This window comes from Equus przewalskii, chromosome 17 (genome assembly GCF_037783145.1).
Source record: "Equus przewalskii isolate Varuska chromosome 17, EquPr2, whole genome shotgun sequence".
Taxonomy (NCBI): Eukaryota; Metazoa; Chordata; class Mammalia; order Perissodactyla; family Equidae; genus Equus; species Equus przewalskii.
In genome coordinates this window covers 41,407,540-41,434,019 of record NC_091847.1, presented here as the reverse complement: position 1 = coordinate 41,434,019, position 26,480 = coordinate 41,407,540, and the positions used below count along the sequence as shown (strand labels likewise).

General features: G+C 34.0%; 1 protein-coding gene across 3 annotated transcripts in view; it reads right to left on the bottom strand.

The window, feature by feature from the left end:
- The window catches only part of PSMD14 (proteasome 26S subunit, non-ATPase 14), a 94,573-nt gene that overhangs the window by 22,781 nt on the left and 45,312 nt on the right, over positions 1 to 26,480 (bottom strand). For all 3 annotated transcript variants that reach the window (XM_008531817.2, XM_070581373.1, XM_070581374.1), the window contains 5 exons: positions 20,777 to 20,848; positions 20,437 to 20,556; positions 16,859 to 16,929; positions 15,694 to 15,844; positions 711 to 818 (listed from right to left, as the gene is read on the bottom strand). In XM_008531817.2, coding sequence (XP_008530039.1) covers positions 711 to 818; positions 15,694 to 15,844; positions 16,859 to 16,929; positions 20,437 to 20,556; positions 20,777 to 20,848 — 522 coding nt within the window. The remainder of the gene's footprint in view (positions 1 to 710; positions 819 to 15,693; positions 15,845 to 16,858; positions 16,930 to 20,436; positions 20,557 to 20,776; positions 20,849 to 26,480) is intronic.

Below are 26,480 nucleotides of genomic sequence, written 5' to 3'. Positions count from 1 at the left end.
AATTAATCTTCAGAGAAGCAATTAACAATATAGACACAGGTTATGGTGCATTTAAAAACACATTTAAAATAATTTTTGCAGACAATAAAGATTTGTGTAAAAACAATGAGGCATGTGAATGATACAAAGAAAACATTAATCACTCAGGAGGATATTAAGCGTCTGACTAAATATAATAATGGTGGTTGACACCACTAGAAAGAACAAGATATAAACTCTAATCAAAAGTAACATATAGATGTATTTTGTAAGATTTGTTTTAAAAGTACAGATTAAACAAAAAAAGGTAGAAAATTTTAAGTACTTTTTAGGAATTGTTTCTGGGGACCCCCATTATTTACTGCTATGAGAAATGTCTACTAAGCCATCACTGATACTTAATGAAGTCCACCTGAAACACCTATCAGTCCTTTACTTCAATGTTAACCACACAAAGCTGTAAGGTACTCTCAAGACAAGGGCTCTCCTATGCTTTCATAAAGGGTGTCCTCAAACTATCTTAGGAAAGTTTAAAGACTCCACTAAAAACTGACTCATCTATGAGCAAATCTAACTTTCCAACAATATCTCCATAGTATTCTTTTAAAGCACAAGAAAAATTAATTGCAAACAAATTAAAAAGCTAAGTATTAAATCTTAAAATGGCCCTTTATAACAGGATTTTAAAATGTAAAACAGAGTTTTAACATATTATCAAATACAGGCATTACCTGGATAGATGGCTTGTTTAAGTGACCCAGATTTGAGGTTGTTTGTCTTGGTTCATGTCCTAAGACCATCATATTAGCATTGATCAATCTGAAGGCATCAATAACAACCTGTAAAAAGAAGGTGTCAGGTCAATTCTTTTTTAAAAAGCAAGTGATGATGCCAAGCAACAGTGGACAAGGCATGATCAACTTGCATCTGTTTCTGGCCTATTTCCAGAAAATCATTTAATTATAATATTAATAAAAAGAACCTCCTGCTGACTGTGCCATCAGCACACCACCCTCTATCTTGTAATGTAAGGTGACACCAATTATTCCAATTTTCATGAAGCAGTAAAGAAAAATATTAACTCTGCATCTTTATTATTGAAATACGTCATTACTAAACTTACGCAAAACAGCCTTCATTGGTGTGCATATGTTTGTCACCTAAATTTTACCTAATCAAAATGAATGACAAAGAGAAACTAAAACTGAAAGTGAGCACAAGCTATGGGACCACATCTAGAGCCCAGCCCTGTCACATCAATTATACTACCACAGTACTTGAAATGACAACAAAATTACAACCAGCAAGGCACTTGCTCCACGTATTCTCTTCTAGTCAGATACCTTTTACTTCTTGTGACTAGAAAAGACTTTATACCTTGTCTGATGGCCTTAAATGGCCAAGCCACTGTCGAGTATAGGAGGGACAACACAAGAAAACCAAGGTCATCTGTGCTTTAAGCCAAGAACATGGTATAGAATAATATGGCCCTAAGCTCATAGTAAAGAAATACCAATAGGCATCCTCTTTTTGCTGAGTGTATTCAGTATTTCTGTACAGAAAGACCTCAAATTCTTACATGATACAGTATCATCTGTTAGCTCTTATATATTGAGAGATTTAACAAGAATTACATACATTGTGAAGTTTTATGTAAAGCACAGGGACTTTGAGACAGATGTCTCTTTCAGGGAATTTATATCAATTACCTATAGAATAAACTCAATACATTCATTCCATAAAAAAATCTTAAAGCAGTATAATATAGTATTTCTAGATTTGCCTTTAAAAGTGCTAAACAGCTGAGATTTACCAATGTTTTTAAAGTTATTGTCAACTACACTGTCTCTTATTTGTATAATTATTGTTTGAGGATACTAACAGATTAAAAACTAAAATTTATTTTCAACTTAAGCCAAGTGAAATCTAATCAAGTCTGAAAAATCTGTTTGGGGTAAAGTATTACTACATGCTGTATGCTAAAGAGGAAGATTTAAAGAAAGAAAAAGAAACAATCACCCTTTCTAAAAGGCTGCCAAGAAGGCTCAAGAGTACCAAAGAATGCAAACTTAGACCAAAGCATTATGACAAGTGAATCAGTCTAAGGGCTCTGTCCACTTTGGTAAGCCAAAAAAAAATCAATGTGAATTTTGCTTTTATTTCTAACAGTATGAATTTTCCCAAAAGACTCCGCTTGCTTCAAAATAAAACCAAGTATCCCCAGAACATGCATGATTTAATAGTTTGTGAAAACTCTTTTTTCTTTTTATACAGTAACTGTAATCCAGATTTAACTTTCACATTTATGTATAAATAAATATGGCCTAGGGTTTTTACCTCTGGCTTAAATTTTTTTCTTATATTTTTTTCATAAAGTGATGATAAAAATAGGTACTAATATGAGGCATGATTTAATCAGATAATATAAATAATTTCAAACTATCATTTAAAAAAATAGAGAAGTAACTTTTCTAACATTTTCTACTAAAAAGCACATAAAATAAAATTAAAATACAGGTGAAAGAGGGGAAAAGTGACCATTCTGTTAGATAGATGTACAACTTAAATAAATATAGAATTAAGAATTGCCACCCTACCTATTAGTGGTAAATATTTAAGAGCAAAGCATCATTTTGGTCCAATTGTTCAAAATGCTTTCATTCCATTTTATAATTTCAGTAAAATCACTTGCAGAAAAAATCCACTTCTACAAAACTATGAGAATTCCATTATATACCAGAACAAAATGCCTATATACTTTTTCATACTCAACACTTTCAAACTAAAATGGCAGAAAGCTATTTTACATGCAAAAATCTCTGTAATATTTCTCTGGAATATTATAAGCAGGTGTGAAACATCATAAAAAGGAAATGAAAACACCAGCTAAGTAGATATCATGATCAGTTAGAAACAAATCTGAAATAAAAAATTTTAAATTCTATTAAAAAATTAAGAGAAAAATTCAAGAACTTAATATACTGTTCAACTAATAAATGATGGTCTGTGTAAAATGACATGCTTAGATTGACAATTCCTGAGTAGCAATATGATAGCCAATAGAAAATGAATATTTTAACTACACCAAGATTCAAGGAATTTGCTGCCATCACTATAGCAACTGTCTTAAGGAAACTAACATGTTCAACAACCTGCAGACCAAAATTAGATTTAGTACGCAATAAAAATATAAATATGGCAATATAGTCTACATTTTAATTTCTGAACAATTTTATAATTGCTTTTTTTGTGCTATGAGAATAAGTGGGTTTCTCCTTTAGAGCAACCTATCAAAATAGACTCATTAATGTCCAGTGCACTAATGAGCACTAGGTGAAGGAGGTGTTAATTATGCCACAGTGAGATTCAAGAAAAAGCCCTAGTGAGCACTTGGAGGTGTGTATAAGCTGAAGGCGTTTCTCTATGTTTGTGTATTTACAGCGTGATGCAACAGAACGACAGCAAAGTGGTCACTCCATGGTTAAGAATGGAAATCTCAGATACATACTGAACAAAGAACCCCCAAGGATTAATTAAGGTGTTGGGGGAGGGGGTAAAGGGAAAATAATCCATTTTCTGGAGCTATATGAATTTTCTAAACAGTTTGTTTTAAAGTATATATACATTAAATTAGTTCAGTTAATGTCTTATAAATCCAAATAGTAATTCAGCTAAAAACTTTGCCCCAAACTACCTCCTTAATATGTAGTAACAAAAACTTCCAAGCTAAAGTATGAGGAATATTTTCAGCAATATGATGCTAGACTTTTATAATTCCTTTCCATGCTGAAGTCCTACACACACCACATTGAATCTCTATTCACCAGCCTGACCATTTAATTTTTTTCTGGTACAAGTGCCTTGAGACTTTTCAGAGGTCACTGCAACAGTAGACAGCTTATAACAAAACCATTAGCAGTTCGGCTAGCTTAGGGAAACCTCTTACTTTCCTTTTTTGTTTATTATCACTGCATGAATCTGCAGCATATGATAGTTTATAATTTCTCAGGCTTGTTAAATTCATGTTAAAGGTCTGTTTTCTTGTTGAATAAATTTTGTTCATATAATGCTGCCTATTTCATACACTCAGTCTTTAATAGCACCTTTGGTCTATGCGCAACTCACAGATCAAAACAGAGGACTAAAATAGGGGTTGATGATGCTATTTACATGTGTGATTCCTGCTGTCTTCTTGTTAGTAGCTTTAATATAATAGAAGACCTTGTCTGTTTTGTAATTAACACATCTTTACTGGAGAGATATTTGGAAGTGATTGCTGTGAATATACTGGTTAGTAAAATAAACACAATCACACACCACTTTCTGTTATCAGACAAATTTGTGAATTGTACACATTATACTCCAGATCAACAAACTGTGATATAACAGCCAAGTAGAAGACACATATTTATATAACCCTTTATTTTTCTGAAAATATGTATTCACTCTGACCTTGCAAATATAATTAGCTTGTGGGATGTGCAGATTTCAGTACCATGGTTGCTTTACTAATTGCAACTCTTGGAAATAGATACTAAATATTTGGAAGCTGCCAATACAAAATAAAAACTGCATCTTTTTTGTACATCTGTCTTAGCTTATAAAAGCAAAATAGTTTTAAAAACAATACTGTGTTCCATATTTATTCCAAGCACACCCAGGGGTCAAGCACCTATCATTTCATTTTAATAACGAACCTGGTTTAGGACTCAAAACTATAATTATTTTGAAATTCAGTTCAATTGATAATTTGTTGGCTTCTTTCACGAGTATAGTAGTTTATCCAATACACTATTTATTTTTAAATTCATGTTTTCATATCAACTGCTAGGTCACTGAAAGGCTAGACTAAATTTTTAAAGCATCAATCTATAGTTCCCAATTTTTACATTCAGAAGACGCTGTTTTTTTTAAGTAAGCTCTTAAAATTAGTTTAATATAAAGACATTTGAAAGAAAAACACATAAGCACTTCTGGCAGTAGTTACTGTAATTCATAAAATCTCTCTTTTTTAACAGTAGCTGCCTTTGGCATTTCCAATTGCGCTTACATTGAAGTCAATGACTATGGAAAGTGTTTAGATATAAAATGAACTGAAAAAAAAAAGCTTGAAAGAAAAATTTTAAGACTCAAAATCAATCTTAAACATCAAAATAGCAAGGAGAATTACAATTCAGTTACCAGTTAGGTTACATATTTAAAAACATATAAACCCACCACCATATAAAATAAGTCTCTAAATGACTATAGAAACACTAAGTGTGGAAAGAAAAGCAACACCCCATATCAAATACCCTTTATCACCTAGAAATGACCTGTTATCAACTGCTTAGGTTGTTTCTAGATTCTTTAAAAATTAAGAGTGCATGTGACCTGGGAAGTACTGCTGGGGTTTGTGACCATTTCGTTACTTCTGCTGCCATGCACTGCCAGACGTCTATAAGAGAAAAACATCTTATGTCTCTTGTAAGCCCACAGCATAAAAAATTCAAAGAAACCTTACTTTTTATGCCATTTCCAATGAAAAGCACTAAGAACTAAAACTGACTCATGCCAAATGCATATCACTGAATTGCTGTGATTTCTTAGTCTCAAGTTTGCAACACGGAAATTATTTATAAAATGTCAATTTTAGCTCTGGAAAAGAAATTCCTATGTGAGTGTACATTTTCTTTCTTCATCCTTGGAGAATTGCTTACTGTAGCTAGAGATCTGTAGCACAACTTCAATATATTGGGAGAAAGGGGGATGGGGTGTAACTAGCATAAACTACTTTTTTTGACAAGTGAAGACATACATCAAAATTCAAAGTTAAGCCACAAGTTTTGAACATATATGCCATAATGAAAACAAATTGATCTTTAGAAACTAGCACAGCAAAGGTAACTAGACATTTTTAGATTCATGAAACTTTGTAAAAAGAATATAGTCGAGTAATAAACTAAAGTTTAGCAGAACTTTACAGTGTGTACATGTAGTCAGTACGGTACAGGTGTTTAAATGCTTGAGATACTCTGGAGTCAGAATCCTGCCGAAGTTAGAATTCTGGCTTTATCACTTGCTAGCTAAGAGATCTAGGATAAGTTTTTTAACCTCTCAGTGTCTCCATTTGCTCATGAATGACACCTCACAGAGTTGGTGGTAAGATTAAATAAAATAATACGTGTGTACCTGTCACTATAGTTCTTAGTGTTATTAACTGTGGTGGTCATGGAGTTGCCCAGCTCAGATCTCCTTCCAACAGAACCTGCTGTGGAGAGCATAGCAGACTCACAACCTCCAGATGCTACACCTTTGGATCCTCTGGGGGTTCACCCCAGGTCCCGCTTCCCTTGGGCTGCTCTCAGTCAATGACTGAACACAGTTGCGGTACTAGAACCTAGCCTTCCAGCCAAGTAAGGGATTCTCCTAAAGGGCAACTTTGTCTCAAGGACTCCCCATCAGCCTAGCTGAAACTTTCTCAGAAATATGCTGCAGCCTGACGCTCCTCCTATCCAATCCTGCTTTCCCTTTCTCCTTCCACAGGGTCAGACCTGTACCGCTGTCTGAAGAGTCTCCCTTTTATCCATCATAGGTGTTTTCCTTAATAAATCTCTTGCACATCTAATCTCACTTTGGCATCTGCTCCTTGGAGCACCCAAACTGACTCAGTACACATAGCAGAGTACTGCTGCTGTAACACAGTGTAAAGTTAGAAAAAAGCTACCCCCAAAATCAAAATTTTAAATGTGGCAACCATAGACACTTGACATACGAAAACATTAATAGGAAATTAGGGAAGGACATTTAAAAACATATATTTCCTTAGAAAAATTCCTAATTAAAATAAAGAAAAAAGCATACAATTATACTGAATATTATTAGCTCTTTAAAGAAAACATGAAAAAAGAAAGAAAAAATGGCAATATTCCTAGAATCTTGATACTACTGCATGATAGTATTTCTAGACTTACTTGTGACAAACTGTGAACTTAAAAACTGAACTCCTCAGGGGACTATTATATGAGCTACAAGAGACTACCATCTCTGGGTCACTGGTCTCATACCAACTCAGAGTACCAATTCCATCTGGTGGCTACACAGTCAGCCTACATAAAATGAGCAAGTGTCTTCAGATTTCTTTCTAGTAGACAAACTAAAGCAACATAATTGATATGCTTATTGACAGTTCTACACAAAGTAAAGGAATAAAAGGATCTAGAGACTAAAGGCTAGTGCTCAACCATATTAGCAACACGGTAGGGCAGTGAATAAGGGAAATTAAAACACACATACACTTCTTATGCTTTAACATAAACTTCAAAGCAAAATGCAAATATATCCTTCAAACTGCCATTTCTCAATAGGCAAGGTTATTTTTGTAGGAAAAATACATAACGGTCAATTACTTTGTGATGTATCACTTTCATGTACTTTTATTTGGCTTATTAATTACTGTAGAGAAATTATCTGGTCTAATCCTCTCAACATCCAAGAGGTAGGTATTAATATTCTCAATTTATGGATGACAAAACTGAGGCTCTGAGGACATGAATAAATTAAATGAGATGGCACAACCAGTGATACCACTATGATTTGTACACACACATCATTCCACAGTCAGTACTCTTCATCTCCAAGTTATTTAATGTAACAGTTATCCTAACACAAAACCAAGAAAGACTACTATTAGATTCAGTTATTTGATGGCAAGGTCTGTGTCTTAGTCACCACTCAATCTCCATTCCCCAGCACAGCACCTGGCACACATAAAACGGTGCAGAATAAATAGCTATTGAAATGAAAAGCTCCAAGAAGGCATCTTTAGTTACTTCTTCATATAAAGTTTTACCATTCATGCTTATTTTTCCTTCAAAAAAAAAAAAAAAAGACATTCATTATAGGTAAAAAATCTAATCACCAGCTTCCCATTTTCTTATCGTTGCTTAGCTCTGAATTCATGAAACGCTCTTCCATGGCATGCTGAACTGAAAAACTCAAAGATCACATAGCACTCTTTACTTTTGAATAAAAACTGCACACAGTAAACCTATTTGGAATGTAAAAAGTGGCAGTGGGCATCTATTCATCAGCTTAGTAGGAGTCTAAGAATAACCATTGGAGAGTAAACATGACTTAGAAGAAAATTTACCACCATGATCAATTCTAGCCTCTGCATGAAATTACAATAATAACAACATATTAAACATGCCAAAACTAAGTCCCAGGTCCAGAAACATCCTCACAATTAACATAGGCTAACATCAAGTCATTTGACGATGACTTTAAACAAGTAATATATATGGGCTATGAAAAGGCCTCTTCTGCAAAGCCATAGTTTCCATTTGCTGGTACAACACTGGCATTAAGGACAGGGAGTAGACTTTAATTCTTCTCTATGTCTCCAGTGTGTATGCCTGGCACACAGTAGTGATCAATCAGTGTCTGCTGAATGAACAACCAGGGATCATTAGATTGGGGAAATAAAAGCACTCAAGAAGCAAAAGAGTCAATAAATAACATTCTTAAAGATGAGACATTGTTTTAAAGGTTTTCCTGGGTGCCCCGTGGCCGAGTGGTTAAGTTCACATGCTCCACTTTGGCAGCCCAGGGTTTCACCGGTTCAGATCCTGGGCGCAGACCTAGCACTGTTCACCAAGCCATGCGGAGGCAGCGTCCCACAGAGCAGAGCCAGAAGGACCTACAATTAGAACATACAACTATGTACTGGGGGGCTTCAGGGAGAAGAAGGAAAAAAATAAAAAGGAAGATTGGCAACAGATGTTAGCTCAGGTGCCAATGCTTTTTTTTTTTTTTTTAAAGGTTTTCCTGCATCTTTACTGAAACAGCTGGATTCAAACTAATTTGAAGCAGATTTATATTATTCAAAATGCACAGCAAGTACTAAACAATAAAGTAGCTCAGAGATTAGATTATTAATATAGAAGCTCTAAATTAAAAGAACTACACTAAGAACTGTGAGTTCTACATAAGATTTAAGCTTCTTAGAATTTTAAACATAAAATTGCTTTAACATTCTTAGCTGACAATTTCTGATTATATCAACTAAATAAATGTTATAAACTATCAAGTTTGTCTATCAGGAATAGTATAGGTACATCAGCACCTATAATATTTTCTTAGATATACTCACAGATTAAACCGGAGAGTGTTATAAAACTTAAAATGGATGATAAGAATGAAACATAGGAAGCAAACAAAATACAGTCACTAAACTCATTACAAGAGTTGGATGGGTATGCTCACAGAGCTACATTAGGAGTGGAAATAGAATTTTTATTATGTCCTATTTTCTATTTTTCTCTTTCAATCTGGAAAACTGGATGAAGAAAATGTAGGTATGTATGTATAATTTGAGACCAGCCCTAACTACTCTTATGGGATAGTGACCCAAAGAAAATCACATGAATAACAGCTATTCTAAATATCTTTCACTACCTTTAGAAGACAACTGATGTGTTAAACTTAAACTCTAGCTCTAATTAGGATCAAATTCATCAAGGCTAATGTCTATGTACAAACTGGCTAATTGACATTGTCAATCTCATGTTTCACTCACTTAATAGATGACTGTGACTGCTAACATATACAACTGATTTACAAAACCTCACAAAATTAACTGCAGTTTTTTTATATGCTAAAAGCCAAAACTGGTAACAGCTGACCACTGACACATTCATTCCTTGATTTTATTTTATAAACATTTATAAAGACACTGCCAGACACTATATAAACTCTGAAATTTGAAAACATTTCTCCCCTAAAAGAGGACTGAATCTTGTGGGAGAGACAACACAGAAAGATGACTGACATACAAAAATGGTTTTAAATGCAATACATTAATCACTTCAAAGGCCAAGATTTGAACATAATGCATTTATTCTCCTCTTCATCAGCATGCCCCAGAGAAATACGGAAGAAAACAATAAGTGCTCAATAAAAATTAGCTGAATCAGAAGAGTATTCCTAAATTAGGACGTACAAAATACAAGAAGAGAACGTTCTCATGTCTTTTGTAGTTATTACCTTCATCTTCCTAAAGTGAGCAAGTTAGTAATTATAGACTTGTTCTTAATAAAATTTTTAGAAATATTCTAATTCTATTTTTTAAAATATACTAGTTGTTAATCCTTTCAAGTGTCAATTATTTTAATCTTCCGAATGATAAAGTGCCATTTATTGCACACCTCCTACATGGCAAGTGCACGCTAACCATTACATATATCACTTCATAATATCATAATACTATGAAATAGTTATTAAATCTCTGTTTTATAGATGAGAAAACTGAAGCTCAAGAAGATTAGGTAACTTGCTCAAGGTCACACTACAAAGATGAGATTAAAAATGGGATTCTAATGGAGGCTTGATCCCAAAGCCTGTGCTCTTCAGGGCTCTACGCCCTGCCTTTACAATTTCTTTTTTTAAATAAAAGAAAAAGCTAAAACAAAACTATTATTTGAATAGTTTAAAATCTCCACCATCTTAAAACTCTCTAATACAAAATTTCTTACAAAAGTAAAATACTTCCCCACTTATGCTGAAAAAGACAAAACCTTTCTAGATATCTGAAAAAAAAAAAAAGATAAGCTCCTATAACATTCATTCCCTAATTTTTTCCTCTTATATCTGTATTTTCTCTTCAGCATTCCATCATTTTTGTAAAACGCTGATTAAAAATACAACAATAGCAACAAAAACTACTCACTTTACATTCTAATATATCTATGAAAGAAGAATCAATAGAAGCAAGTACCACCTGGAATGGTATTGTTTCTACATCCTTCTTCACAAGGTACAAGCTCCTCTTTTCTGAGTGACGTCCTGCCCGCCCCTCAAAGCGCAGCTTCACCTACTTTGTGCAGTCTATACCAATTTCTCCCTTCTTCTAATTTAATTTGTATTTACTATGTTTGCTATACAAGTATGATTTCATTGCATATTGATATACACAAGGTTCTGAGTAATATTTGTTGAATTATTTCTGTCTCTAGCAACCACTTTAATACAAAGTTTCAGAAACAAAGGACTATCAGTATAATTTGTATTGTATCAGTATGCAATGTAGGATTATCACTATATAATTGGCAGAATGTTATCTGGCTCACTAGTGATAGTGAATGTATATGACTTATTTTCTCAAAGAGACAGAGAACTTTTTCTTTTTTTTGGAGGAGGTGAGGAAGATTGGCCCTGAGCCAACATCTGTTGCCAGGCTTCCTCTTTTTGCTTGAGGAAGATTGTTGCTGCGCTAACATCTGTGCCAATCTTCTATTTTGTATGTGGGATGCCACCACAGCATGGCTTAATAAGCGGTGTGTAGGTCCATGCCAGGGATCCAAACCCACAAATCCCAGGCCACTGAAGCAGAGCATGAGAACTTAACTGCTATGCCACAGGGCTGGCCCCCAAGAACACTTTTCATTTGTTCTGTATCCCAGAACCACTAGCATATAGGCACATCAGATGTACTAAAGAAATATCTGCTGATGAGTTGATAAACATCCTATTTTTAAAAGTCCACTGAATATTTCTCATCAGATTAAATAAAAATTTTTCAAGAAAACCCAACCAGTGTGAAGATTTATTTGGATTAAAGGGTTATTAGTGTGTTTTTTTGTGTTTTCAAAATAGAGAACAGACAAAAAGATGGTTAGGAGTTAGCAGGTGACAAGTGAACTTTTTTTTGGGGGGGGAAGATTAGCCTGGAGCTAACATCTACTGCCAATCCCTCTTTTTTTTTTTTTTTTTTTTTGGTGAGGAAGACTGGCCCTGAGCTAACATCCATGCCCATGTTCCTCTACTTTATATGTGAGATGCCTGCCACAGCATGGCTTGATAAGCAGTGCATACGTCCAAACCTGGGATCCGAACCAGCGAACCCTGGCCCACCTAAGCACAACAAGTGTGAATTCAACTACGGCGCCACTGGGTGAGCCCTACATTTGAACATTTTGCTGACAAGAATCCTGATAAGAAAATGAGTCCTCAAAAGTTGTAATAGTTGTTTGCTAGTTTTATGACTTTGCACAAAGTGATCATTGTTTTTGCCCTAAGGAAGAAGTATAGTTATATTACAAGTTGAATTAACTTGTAAATTTGCTGCTGGATCAAGTCCAGCTGTGGGCTAAATATATAACATAACAAAACATTAAGCAAGAGGCTGCCACTTTGCCACTTGAGAACTGAAGTTTAAAATATCTGAATATGTGTATTTTACAAATAAACTAAAACAGGATCTTAAAAACTATTTTGCTGATAAGTTTAGAGCAGAGCTCACTGGTCATTTCTATGGACTTACTCTACATTTAAATTATGAATGTTGGGGCAGGGCCTGTGGCTGAGTGGTTAAGTTCACGCGCTCCGCTTCAGCAGTCTGTGGTTTCACCAGTTCGGATCCTGAGTGCAGACATGGCACCACTCATCAAGCCACGCTGAGGTGGCATCCCAAATGCCACACTAGAAGGACCCACAACTAAAAATACATAACTATGAACCGGGGGGCTTTGGGGAGAAAAAGGAAAAATAAAATCTTTAAATTATGAATGTTATTATCACTGATTTTCACCTATATCATTTTTAAACATTTACAGGATTATATAATATACAGAATGATATGGATTCTTTATCATATAGTGTACTTTATTATTTATGTTGGTCTCAATGTTTGGTCCTAGGGATACCACAAAAGTTGAGAGGGATGAGTCTGTCTAAATTGTTTTTTAAAATTAATATAACAAACACTACATGAGAAAAATCAATTAACATGTAATCTCCACTATAAATAGTACAGAGAACTATTGAGAACTTAGAGAACATGTGTAGTTCCTTCCCCTGACTTATGCGAACGGAGTGACACCTATCCATGTAAGTTAAGAAAAGGCCCTATGATGACTTCTGGTACTCATTTTCCATACCTGAGTTACTCTAACTATATCATTCATAATTGTCAAATATTAAAGAGCCAGTAAAACAGCTTGAGCTCTTAAATTTTATAGACCTAGATTTGTATCCTTGCTCTGCTGCTTAATAATGGTATGATTTGGGACAGAGTAATCTTTCTGGCCCTAATTTTTTTACCCTTTCATTGATAAAATGGAATAATAGTGCCTATCTCCAGAATTACTGAAAAGAATAAATGAGACAAGTTGAAATGGTTATCACCACAATATCTGGCACACAGCAGTAATTCCATAAAGATACAGTCAAGTCACTACAAAAGAAAATCAAACATTACGAATTGAGATTACAAAGAAAGAATCCATGCTTATCTAATCACTCAAAAACAGAGAGATGATATTGGGATTTATTAAAATGGAAATATAAAAATATACAGAAAAGAGGTATTAAGTGAACAGAGACCCAACTTAAATCATTTGCATACAGATTGGCATTTTAACTCTTGATCTGAATATTTTGGCAGCTTTGATAAATTACATACAGGGAAGACGGAGAGTCCTATGTTATTCCTCATTTTTTATAAGTTTATATTCTTAAGTTTAATGATCTAACTAGAAATCTGACCACAGATTTACTACCATTTAATTTGGTTCATAGTTTTGAGAGGTCTTGACACTGACAGAATCATAGATTATAACCAAACTCAGACACCTTACAGATGAAGTTACATTATTGACAAAGACCTGGATCCTTGTTTCAGGTGATATAACTGTATGAATCTATATGTTAGGTACAACAAGTGATATGACTCATCAATCGTCAATGATAGATATTTATACTAAATTTTTTCAAAAGTATTTTTTCATGATGTATAAAACCAGACAGTGATACATGTGATTTCATAAAGTAATTTTAGATATATAATTTTTTATAGATACTACATTTTACCACATGACAAAGTCATGTGACACAAGTGTATTTTTAATGCTGTGCACTCTTCTAATACGAATTATGATTAATTAGAAATAAACAATGCAAATTCCAATGTCATATAATACTTAAACTAGGTTTGGAAACTAAAACTGCCACTTAAAATACTATAAACAAGATAACCAAAAATAAAATACATACTCATTTATTTACATTCTATTTTGAGAATGCTTTCTTTCATTGTATTTAAGTTCATATTTTCCTCTTCAAAGCGGCCACTATCACGAGTCAAGTATCAAAAAAAGTCAGTCACACTAATACTACAAAATAGAACTCTGATTATGTTTAAAATCAAGCTTCGATTATTATTTGTAAATACTGGAGTTAGATAATTCCATTATATTTCTAAAATAATAGTTATTACTTAAATGAGTTACTTACGAGTTACTAAAAAGGTATCTTAATTATCAGAGAATTAAACTTAAGAAGTATTATATTATACTTTTAATTTGTAAAACTAACAACAGTGAAGGATTTTCAACTCTTTTTATCTATATCAATTAAGTAACAATACACTTAGCAAAAGGAAAGTAAATAAATTGAAATATAGGTACATAGCAAGCATCAGAAGTTATCCATTCTGAATTGCCTAGTATATCAGTTTCTATTATTATTGTTTTTGTAGCTAGTTTCCGCCTCTGAAAAGTTAACTCACATGTAATAGGATGATGATTTAGAGAAGACCTCAATTTTTATTCATCATAATAATATGATGTCAGAAAGAGTACAACTTCAAATTCATGACAGATAAAAACTCCATGTTTTAACAGCCATATTTAGTTGGTAATCTGCAATACTATCAAACTCCAGGTCTGGTAGATAGCAAGCCAATATTTATTTTTAAGTGCTCTAAAAATTACTTGTAAAAGCTGCATAAAAAGGATTCCATAAATGTATTGTGATTTTATTTTAACAATTATTCTACACTACAATGGAAGTACATGCTCAAACAAGACACCTCAGCAGTATTTTAAAGCAGTAACCACCTAGCCAATTTCTGTATGTTCTGTAGTTTTTCTAATCCATTCTCCCTGTGGTTGAGCAAAATCGAATTGCCTCTCACATTTGCAGACAGCTCTGTGAAGGTGATAATAGAGCTGCTCCCTGCTGTCATGAGGCAGGAAATAGGAAAATGGCATATGGGGCTAGAAAGAAAGAAATAAAAAAAAGAAAAAGAGAAAGAACGAATGAATGAAAAAAAAAGAACTAAACAAGAACAAAAGATTTCAACAAAGAACAACTATAACCCGATATGCTTTGCAAGTTAATCTCTTTTCAGAATCATTTAGCATATTTAATTATTCATCTGTGTCCTCACTCCAAAAACACAAATGTCTGATACCAAGTCTTTGGGGCAAGTTTTCATTATCTAAAATATTTGGAACATACAACTCCAAAACATGTCCTGCACAATGCCTACAAAGCAGAGCTCTTTAACTAGGTTTTAAAAATGTTGTGTCAATCTCAAATTCACCATTTTAAAATAAAAGAAGATAGAACAATTTCATAAACATATTAATATAACATGTATAGCAAGCTTTTAGTAAGGTTTAACATTCCTAAATCTATGAAATAAAAAAATTAAAGATAAACATTTATGATTAGACAATAGGTGCAAGAGTAGAATCAAATCTCTAAATAGTTAAATCGCTAATACCACCAAGACACATTTATCAACTTGTACAGAGTTGTTTGTTTGTTTAAGTAAACAGACAGGGTTTTTTGTGTAATTAAGAATACTGCTTTAAACAAAATAGATTTTCACTTAATATATCTGTAAACAGAATGTGGCAGTAGATGCTAAAAAGACAGAATCTACTCTACCTTTCCTTTTACACTCTGAATGGGATCCACAACCACTGCCACAGCTCTCTCCGACAAGGCTTCAAAGCTCTGCTGAGTGTTGATATCCACACCAGAAAGCCAACAACCAAAGCCGGGGTGACTGTGATACCAACCAACAACCATCTCAGGCCTGAAACAAAGAGGGCATTCAGCCGTTCAGAACAGAACAAGTAACACACTTATGATATGAAAAGAAACAACACATTAACAGGGTATAAATTAAGAAGAGATGAAAAACACACAGGTGTGAAAAAGCACCATTAGAAACACTGAAATCATATACCATATTACCCAGAAAACATGGAAATGAATAAGTGTGACAAAGGAGTGCTATCATTAAGAGATGCACATTAGCAGTGGTGGATAAGGCTTTCAGTTTTTCACCTTGTTACCACACTTTCTCAGAGCCAGTTTTTACCCTTTCAGCATTCAAGTAAATATCTACTCTTTAACTCCTTAGCTCTGGGAGTTGGATTTTCCAGGCAGAGTACATTTTTAACAATGGACACCAGGATCCACTGTTGTGAAAGGATTAAATATCAATTAAACCAGCAGTAGAACTAGGAACTCAGTCAAAAACCAATTTGCACTGTTCTGCTCAGCTGCTGAGCCTTTTGCTAACATTAATTTTGAAGTTTTTTTCCACAGTAGAAGAATTTGAGCAAGAGAATGACAACCATTGAGAAATTTAATCTGGAGGGGAAAAACTGAGTAATATTTGGATTCTACTTTCCCTGTCTTTAACACTCTTATGCCTACAAATATAATTAAATATTCAGAATCTTATTCAGTTGCAACTCTCAAATACATGGAACATACAAGCTCTTTCACTTACAAGTGACTAGAGAGTAATTCCATATGCTAAACAGAGGAAAGCTACAGCCCAAGCTTACTATGTGACAGTTGAGAATTTTAACAGGAGGCAGTTTTCTGATTGGCAAGTTTCTTTGATTCTAGGGGGAAGAGATACCAGATAGGTGGTGTACGGCACTATACAAAAGTATAGTAATACTTTTATACTAACTCCGTGGCTTTTTTTCCTAGGAATATTTGTAAACTATTCAAATAATATTCAAAACCAAAATTATGAGAAACATTTCTGAAAATATTTCCCATTAACCCTTTATATGATCATTTAAAATACCTTCCTGTCTGCTTCAACATATCCAACATTTTGGCTTGGAACACTGGATCAACTGCCTCCACACTGACACCCTGGTTGACAAAGAAAGAAAAATGATCAGCTTTTATAACTATGAAAAAAACCCTTTGTATTTGCAACATAAATGAGCAAAAACCTACCAAAAAACCCATATGTTATTTGGGGATACCAAAATAATTTTATAGGTTTTGATACTCATATCTGATACCCACTCATGTCATTCAATTATAAACCATACGTCAATAAATACTAGGCTTCTAGGGGGCTGGCCCTGTGGCCGAGTGGTTAAGTTCGCGCGCTCCGCTGCAGGCGGCCCAGTGTTTCGTTAGTTCGAATCCTGGGCGCGGACATGGCACTGCTCATCAGACCACGCTGAGGCAGCGTCCCACATGCCACAACTAGAAGAACCCACAACGAAGAATACACAACTATGTACCGGGGGGCTTTGGGGAGAAAAAGGAAAAAATAAAATCTTTAAAAAAAAAAAATAAATAAATACTTAGGCTTCTAAAATTGCCAAGTACTAAACCACTGTTAGCTAATGAGTCAAGACAATTTTCAGGATCCTTTAAGAGATGGCCTTGGCTATGTATACACCAGAAATACCAAATAGCTGAACCAACTATTTTTTGCTTAGACTTATCTAGGCAAGCATACTTCCTAATGCCATCCTCTGATAACTGATAAGCACTGTGTATCTCTTCCATCTCATTTGAAGTTCTACAACTACACAGCTATTATAATAATCAACAGCCTCAAGTCTTTTCTAAGTAAGGTAAACAAAGTAAACACTTTGAAGAAGGAAAATAATTTATTAGTTTCCCAGAGTTGTTTTTGTTCCTTTTTTGGATGGGTGGCTTAGGAGGTGAAGTAGTTCAGTGCTTCAGTTAGCACTGCTTGGTAGACTTGGTTTTTGGAGGGAAATACACTTTTGAATATTAACTCAAATATAAAAGCATTCACAAAAAATTCCCCCTAGAGACAATCTATAACCCAGTCTTTTATGTGTTGCATTATTTTCCTAGTTCAACCAAGAGAAGATTTTAGAACATGGAAGAATTAAGCGCATTCCTATCATCTCTCTGGTGATAAATAACTGCCATTACATTCCCACAAGGCTCTCTTCTAACATCAGGAATTTAAGTCTAATCTACTTAAACAAACCAGTTAACATAAGCACTTCTTTCCTACCAAAACAAACAGTATTTTGAATTCTAATTGAGAATGCATCCTCAAGAACAGGGGTATGCAATCTGCTGCCTACAGGCTAAGAATGGTTTTTTACATTTTTAAAGGGTTGTTAAAAAAAAAAACCAAGAATATGAGACAGAGACATATGTCTTTACAGAAAAAGTTTGCTAACTCTTGGGCCAGAAGAAAAACTTTCTAATTCTACTACATGGAATGAACATGGGAATCAAAACCTTCTATTTTACATTGTCAAACAAGCATTTAAAAGGAAATAAAGATATTAAAGTTTAAGAACCCTTTATTATAGATGGATATCCACATAAGGACCACATGTAACAGAAATAAGTTAATTTTAATGTTTTATATATTCTGACATGAAAAGATAGATGCAAGTAAAAACAGTCTATGATTTAAATCTAAATCTTTAATTAATATGTAGCATATTTCTCTATGTCCAAACGGCCAAAATACATATCCAGGTGGGCAAAATCGGCAGATCCAAATTAGTTTACCTCAACAAACTGGTCTATTTAAAGAAAAATTTGTGTATTTTTCTATATTTTGCATTATTTACAAATACATTGCATTCTGTAGCAACTACTCAATTTAAAATGCTTACTACACACACACACACACATATTGCATTATTTAAAATTACAATTTGCTTTTCTCTAGTATCTACCTTATCAAAGTATATTTAAAGAGCCTCAAAGAGAACAGCTTTATGACAATTTCTTTAATCCAGATATCTTACAAGGCTTGATAAATGTTGCATATTAGAGAAAACATGTCCATCAGAAAAACATACATATCATATTTTTCTAGGCAAACAGATGAGGCTATGTGTGGGTCTTTTTGGTTTTTCTTTTTAAAGATTTCATTTTTCCTTTTTCTCCCCAAAGCCCCCCAGCACATAGTTGTATAACTTTTTTTTAGTTGTGGGTCCTTCTAGTTGTGGCATGTGGGATGCCACCTCAGCATGGCTTGATGAGCAGTGCCATGTCCACGCCCAGGATCCGAACTAGCAAAACCCTGGGCTGCCGAAGGGGAGCATGCGAACTTAACCACTCGGCCACAGGGCCAGCCCCATATGTGTGTTATTTTATGTTTTGCTTTGTTTTGAGGAAGATTAGCCCAGAGCTAACATCTGCCGCCAATCCTCCTCTTTTTGCTTAGGAAGATTGGCCCTGAGCTAACATCTGTACCCATCTTCCTCTATTTTATATGTGGGATGCCCACCACAGCATGGCTTGATAAGCAGTGTGTAGGTCTGTGTCCGGGATCCGAACTAGCAAACCCCTGGCGGCCGAAGTAGAGTGTGCGAACTTAAGTGCTACACCACTGGGCCAGCCCTATGTGTGTTTTTTTTTGGAAGACAGATAGAATGGTTATTATTTTTGTGGCCATCTTCTTTAAATCTAAATGCATACCTATCTACACAAGTTCAATGCATTAAACAAAACAGCAAAACAAAAAAAAACTTCCAGAAAGAATAATGTATTCTAACCAGGTAGAGTAGATGACTTTCAAAATCTGTGTGGAGTATGCTTCTTCTATAAACAAACTATCATGCCTGGGCAAAAAGAACTAAAGTTCACCGTGTTCTTTTTGTTTTTTTAAACTCAACATTTGAATAGGAAAAGCCTACGAGTCATCTATCACTACATATAGAACATTTAAAAATGGTCAAATTTCAAAACAATGAGAACAAAACATGAGGACTAGATAACGTATGTGAATTAAAAGTCTAACTGAGAGAATCTCTGAAGTCTTTTGAACCAGGTGTTCAAACTAATACCCTACTATTTTAGGGTAACTAATTTATAAATCCAGCATACTAACCTAGTTAAAGCTGGAGGTATGAGTAACCGGATTTCATGGTCGCATCACTCAGTTTGTAGATCTATAGGGAATTCATGATGCATTTAAAAGATGAATGATTTGGGGCCAGCCCGGTGGCATAGCGGTTAAGTTCACGCACTCTGCCTTGGTGGCCCAGGGTTCACCTGTTCAGATCCCAAATGCAGAACTATGCACTGTTTATCAAGCCATGCTGTAGCAGGTGTCCCACATATAAAGTAGAGGAAGATGGGCATGGATGTTAGTTCAGACCCAATGTTCCTCAGCAAAAAGAGGAGAATTGGCAGCAGGATGTTAGCTCAGGGCTGATCTTTCTCAAAAAAAAAAAAAGGAAAGAAAGAAAAAAAAGATGAATGACTTAATTCAATACAGTCTAGAAATTTCCATCATTAATCTTATGATGAATTTTTCCTATCAGGAAGAGACAATATAATATAGTGAAAGTTATTTTGCATAGGAAAAGAAAAAAGAAACATTTACTTGCAGCAGGCAACCATAAAAGTACTCACTGTTCCTGACTGTGGCATAGCAAACACATCAATCACTCTGACGGTGTAATCATCAACAAATTCTCCAAGCATCAGACCCATAACTTCCATTGGAACTCCAGCACGACCATGTTTTAACATCTGTAAAGAGGAAGATATGTGGACACAAAGCTTTGAGATCTTTGGTCTTTCTTTCTTTAATTAATAACCTAATTTTGTTTCAGTGGAAATAAAACACTCTTATGGATGCAGCTAAAACAAAAGCTTGTCTGAGAGCATTAAGGGGACAAATTTTCCGAAGTAAAAGATATAGTGAAAGCAACAGAGCTCTCAAAAGCAAGTAACTCCATTCAATACTTACTTTTAACAGCGCCAGGGAAGAGATATAGACTTGTTCTGCTGTGTCCACTGCAGGAGCATCTGTAGGTGGCCCCTAGAAACAAGTAAATCAATTATTATAAACATACAGAGTTTATGAGTTTAAAATTAAAATTATATGTTATATAAACAATTGTTTTAAAAGAGTTTTGGGAAAATATGTCAAGTATCCATTTATTCAAGTACAACACAAATCAAAACAAGTTTGCAAATATCAAACTTATAGAACCATAGTACTCAGGCAAGTGTCCAACGGACATAAATTGAAATCTCAGCAATGCTAATCTATCTCTGCTACAAAATAAATACAATGCACAATTAGCCATGTTTCTTACCACAAAGTTAATATAAAATGTTATATGAGGAACTGAAAGATCAACACAATCAGCCTGCCTTCCAGCTAAAGACAGCATGTAGATTAGGGCTATGGGATCTCTTTGCAGAGAGGTAGGTAACGCGGGGGGAGTGGGGCTGAAGACTTCTAATCCCTGGGTAAAACAGCTGTGAACAACACACTCTGCACTTCACCTGATGAAGCTGTTCCCTCCTCCTTTACAACAACAGATTTAACACAATTGCCCCAGGTGAGAACAAACTGGTTGAGACTGGTATAGCTAACATAAAAATACTTCCAAATCCTGACCCCTACCTTCAAAACAAATATTACTATTAATCTTACAACAGCCTAGGGAAGATACTACATTTCTCCCAAAGGATTCTTATCTTCTTTATCAAAAGCAACAAAACTTTTTTGACTATAATATTCTGCTGCACAAAGTAATTTACATCAGTCCTTACCCTCAAGATGACTACAATCTTATAAATGTAATTCTGCCCCAATGAGTGCACATAGAAAACTTCTTCCTTTTTAATACTGAGAAGTCCGGGAAATTAAAATGAGATGTGATTTATAATTGCCAGGTCCTGTTTTGTGTAAAGTTTCCCTTCCTTGACAATATTCTATTATAAATTACCAAATGAATATGTTAGCTATCAAAATTGTAAGTCAATATTCTATCTCACTTTTATGGGTTTACTTACTAAAATTAAACAATTGCTTTACTCATTACATTTCACACTTATAGGTCTATGTGTACTTTGTGCTTCTTCTTGTCTATTTATACACTAAATTCTGTGATTTTTTTGTTTTAAAAGCTCATAATATTTACTGAAAGCATTAAGTATGAAAGGTTCTAAAATAAGTTTTCTCTAAATATCACATACAAAAATTATGTTTCCTTATGTAAAAAATGGTGAGAAAAATTAAATCCCTCAAGTTTTATTTTTAATAATAATGCCAAGTAATAAATTTAAAAACCAACCAAATTCTTCATCTATTAACACCTGATGCAGCTTTACTGCTTGTCTTTCAAATAGATATGAATCTCTTTCAGGATGAAAATTCTAAGGTAAACTAAAGTGCTATCATGCCACAATATTTGAGGTCATCATATAAAACATCATATAAAACAATTTTGTTGATATGATAGTTTTATTCATCTAACTAAGAAAGTTTAAGAAAAAAGGCAAGGACAGCAGTAAGTTAGTTGTGACGAGAGGTTTTGGGGAAGCAATACTTTAAGGTCAGGAAAATGAACACTCTGTTCATTAAAATTATCTCCTGGATCCAGAGCAACTTAAAAAATACATATGGAGAAAGAATTTAAATTCTTAAGTATCTAGACTATAGTTATTAACACAGCCTCTCAACTTGCCAGAAAGTACTTTTTAAGAAAAAAAAGAATAGGAAAGTAAAACATCACACCATCACCAAAATGTATTGCTGACAAAGTCCAGAAATAACTTTTGCCATCAATGAAAGAAGCAGCACTCTGTTTTGTTCAACATTATATATAACCAGTACCTAGTAAAGTGCCTGGCACATGGTAAGAACTCAATAAGTACTTGTTGAAAATAATGAATGAATAAATTGAAGTACTGCAAGCCAATGGAACAGAAATCAAAACCATCCATCAGTTATCCTGTGAGAGAGAGCAAGCCATATGCAAGTAGATACAGAGATCCTTAGCAGCTCTCACTATTTTCTTCTGGTTCGGAAACATACTAACAGAAAATCATGTACGAAGAGAAAACCATGCAGTTGTTTCTCTATTGGGTGAGTGCTGTTTTTTGAGAGAGAAGCCAGTGATATTTCCTGTTGGCCCTTTCACTCCATCACTACTCTGTTTCTTGATCTAAGCAGAGACTAAATTTCCCAGAAAACAACTTGGCAAGAAGTAGAGAAGGGTTTGCAGCGGTGAACTGCACCCTAAATAAAAGAGTAACCCACATAAAACATTGTCTATGGGACAGATGTTAAGCAGTGAATGTCTGAGGTTATTATTTTTGTACATGCTCACCTGTTCAGAAGAGCACACAACCAGGCAATGATAGAGAAGAAAATCTCATTTAAGACCTTGGAAACAGAGCTATGAGAGACATCTAAGAACCCATACAGCTGTAGATCAAGAATGACCTGAGCTGAGCAAAATGTGGGGCTATGGACAATTTATATACATTGTCTTTTGGCAAACACACCTGGGAACTACCATTCTGATCACTCAAAGAGAGGAAAGTCATCTAAAACTAGGAATCAGAAACAAAATTTTAGAAAACTTTTGGTATCAGTGAAATACAAGAAAGTTTCCTATCTTTAAAATAGTAAGTTAGAGGACAGATCAAGATGAAAAATAATTAAGAATTAAAATCACATTGGAGGAAACAAGGGTAAAAATAACATGACAAGTTTAATTCAGTGATACAGAATACAAACTTCAGAAGATGTCTCAGAATGTAGAGTAAAAAGTTAGAGATGAAAACTGTTAGAAATATACTGATATCAGAGGACAGAAAGGAGCTGTAAGCTAAGAAACAGAACTGTTCCTAAGATAAAATAAGAAATGGAAAGAATCAATAAGTAAACACAAAGCTGAAGAAAACTTTCTTGAATTAAAAAAAAAATCAACTTTAGATCACTAAATGTCAGACAATAATCTATGAATAAAGTATTAAATCTTGAAAAATCTTACGTAAATCTTAATTACATAGATAAAGCCATACAAGTAGGAAAACTAAATAATATGAAGAAAACAATGCAACTGCAGTTGACTTCGGATTTCTGTGCAACGTTAAATGCAACATTAAATAGCAGAAAACAATGAAACAAAGTTTTAGAGTTTTAAGACAGAAATCTTGTGAGTTAAAAATTTTATACTCAATTAAATAAAATGTCTGAAGGCCCCCCCAACATATTACTAAATATACAAGGGCTCAGAAAATATGACTCTATGCATCCTCCTTCAAAGAACTTCTTGAATAAATGATCCAGCTGAGCCCTCACAAATCAAAATTAGAACCTTAAAAATGGAAAAGCCATTATATAAAAAATTCTGTTAAGACCATTGAAAGCATTTAAAAATAGAGATAGAGCTAAATAACATAAATAACAAGGATCCAAAACCACAGATATTATCCAAGTAACTATATAGGGCAGTGAAGAGAAATGAAGTATACAAAATTCTTTATTTTACATACGGGGGGGAGAAAAAAAGATATCTGTTGAAGTGTTGACTTTGACTATTACAGAAATATACATTAAAGAGTCTTTTTGAACAATTTTAAAATAACCACAATAAACCTTACAACTGAATGTACACCTTACCAAATCACTGGAGAAGAAAAAACAAACACAACACTGACAATAAAGAAATAATAGGAACCAAGAAGGGAGTAAAACAAAAATAGCAAACAACACAAGGTAAGATCAAAAATATTGATAATGAAAAATAAAAATGAATTAAAGTCCCTTATTAAAAGCCTCTCATAATGGCTTTTAAATTGCAATTCATGTATATGCTGCTTACAACTAACAATTAAAACAAAACAAAAAGATTGGCAAGATTTGTTAGTCAGTGACATATTTCTTTCTGCAAAAGAAGTCACAATGGCTAGTATGTTTCATTCGCCTTGCGTTTCTTCAGTGATGCATTACATTAATAGATTTCCCAGTATTAAATTACCTTTGCACTTCTGGGATAAATTGTTCAAGTTTGATTTACGTTTTTACTTTTATTTAGGGTTCTTGTTTCCCTGCTTGTAAGTGAGGCTGGTCTGGCATTTTCTTTTTTCTGTTAAATTTATCAGGTTTTGCTATCTTTATGCTAGATTTATAAAATAAATTGGAAAGTTTTACAATTTCTCATTTTCTATGTTCTAGTAATATTTACATATAAACTAAATTATCCATACCTTAAAAATTTGGAAGAGTTCATTAGTAAAACATTTGGCTCAGAAACTGATTTTGGAGCTAACTGTTCTAACTTTTTCTTTTCTTTCTTTTTTTTTTTAAAGATTTTATTTTTCCTTTTTCTCCCCAAAGCCCCCCCGGTACATAGTTGTATATTTTTAGTTGTGGGTCCTTCTAGTTGTGGCATGTGGGATGCCACCTCAGTATGGTCTGATGAGCAGTGCCATGTCCGCACCCAGGATCCAAACTGGCTGCCGAAGGGGAGTGTGCGAACTTAACCACTTGGCCACAGGGCCAGCCCCTGTTATAACTTTTTCAATGCTATTAATCAATTCAGGTTACCTATGTCTTGAGACTAGATGAACTACTATATTGTTCCAGAAAGTTTCATTTCATTTAGATTTCAAAGTTATCACCATAGAATTAAACATATTCTATTTTAATTTTTCATTTTAATTGGTTAATACTGAAACATTTAATTTTTTCTCCATATCACATTATATCACCACCCAGATAGATTAATGATTTACACTTAAAAAAATCAAATCATAACAAAAACTATGCTAAAAATATTGGTGAAGTAAACACTTCCTAATTCATTCTATGAGGCCAGTATTACCCTGATACCAAAGTCAGACAAAGACCCTACTAGATAAGAAAACTAGAGACCAACAGCTCTAATGAATTGGTGCAAAAATCCTCAACAAAATACTAGCAAACAGAACTCAGCATATTAAAAGGATTATACACATGACCAAATGGGATTTATGCCTGCAATGCAAGGATGGTTCAAGATGTGAAAACTGACGAACCAACTTATTACACCACATCAACAGAATGAAAGGAGTTAAAAAGAAAAGAAAAGCATGATCATCTCAACTGATGCAGAAAAAGCATTTGACAAAATTCAACACCCTTTCATGATAAAAACACTCAACAAACTGGCAATATAAGGAAATTATCTCAACATAATGAAAACCATATATGAAAAGTCCACAGTAAATATAACACTCCATGGTGAAAGACTGAAAATGTTTCCTCTAAGATAAGGAACAAGGGCAAGGATGCCTACTTTCACCACTTCTATTCAATATCATACTGAAAGTTCTAGCCAAAGCAATTAGGCAAAAAAGAAAGATATAAAAAGCATCCAAATTGGAAAGGAAGAAGTAACATTATCTCTGTCTGCAGATGATGATCTTACATGCAGAAAACTGAAGATTTCACATACAAAAAAAACCTGTTAAGAGTAAATGAACCCAGCAAAATAGCAAGCTACAAAGTCAATACACAAAACTCAGTTGCATTTTTATACACAAACAACAAACAACCTGAAAAGGAAATTACAAAACCAATTTCATTTACATTAGCATCAAAAAGAATAAATTAGGAATTAACCAAGGAGACAAAAGACTTGCACAATGAAAACTACAACATATTG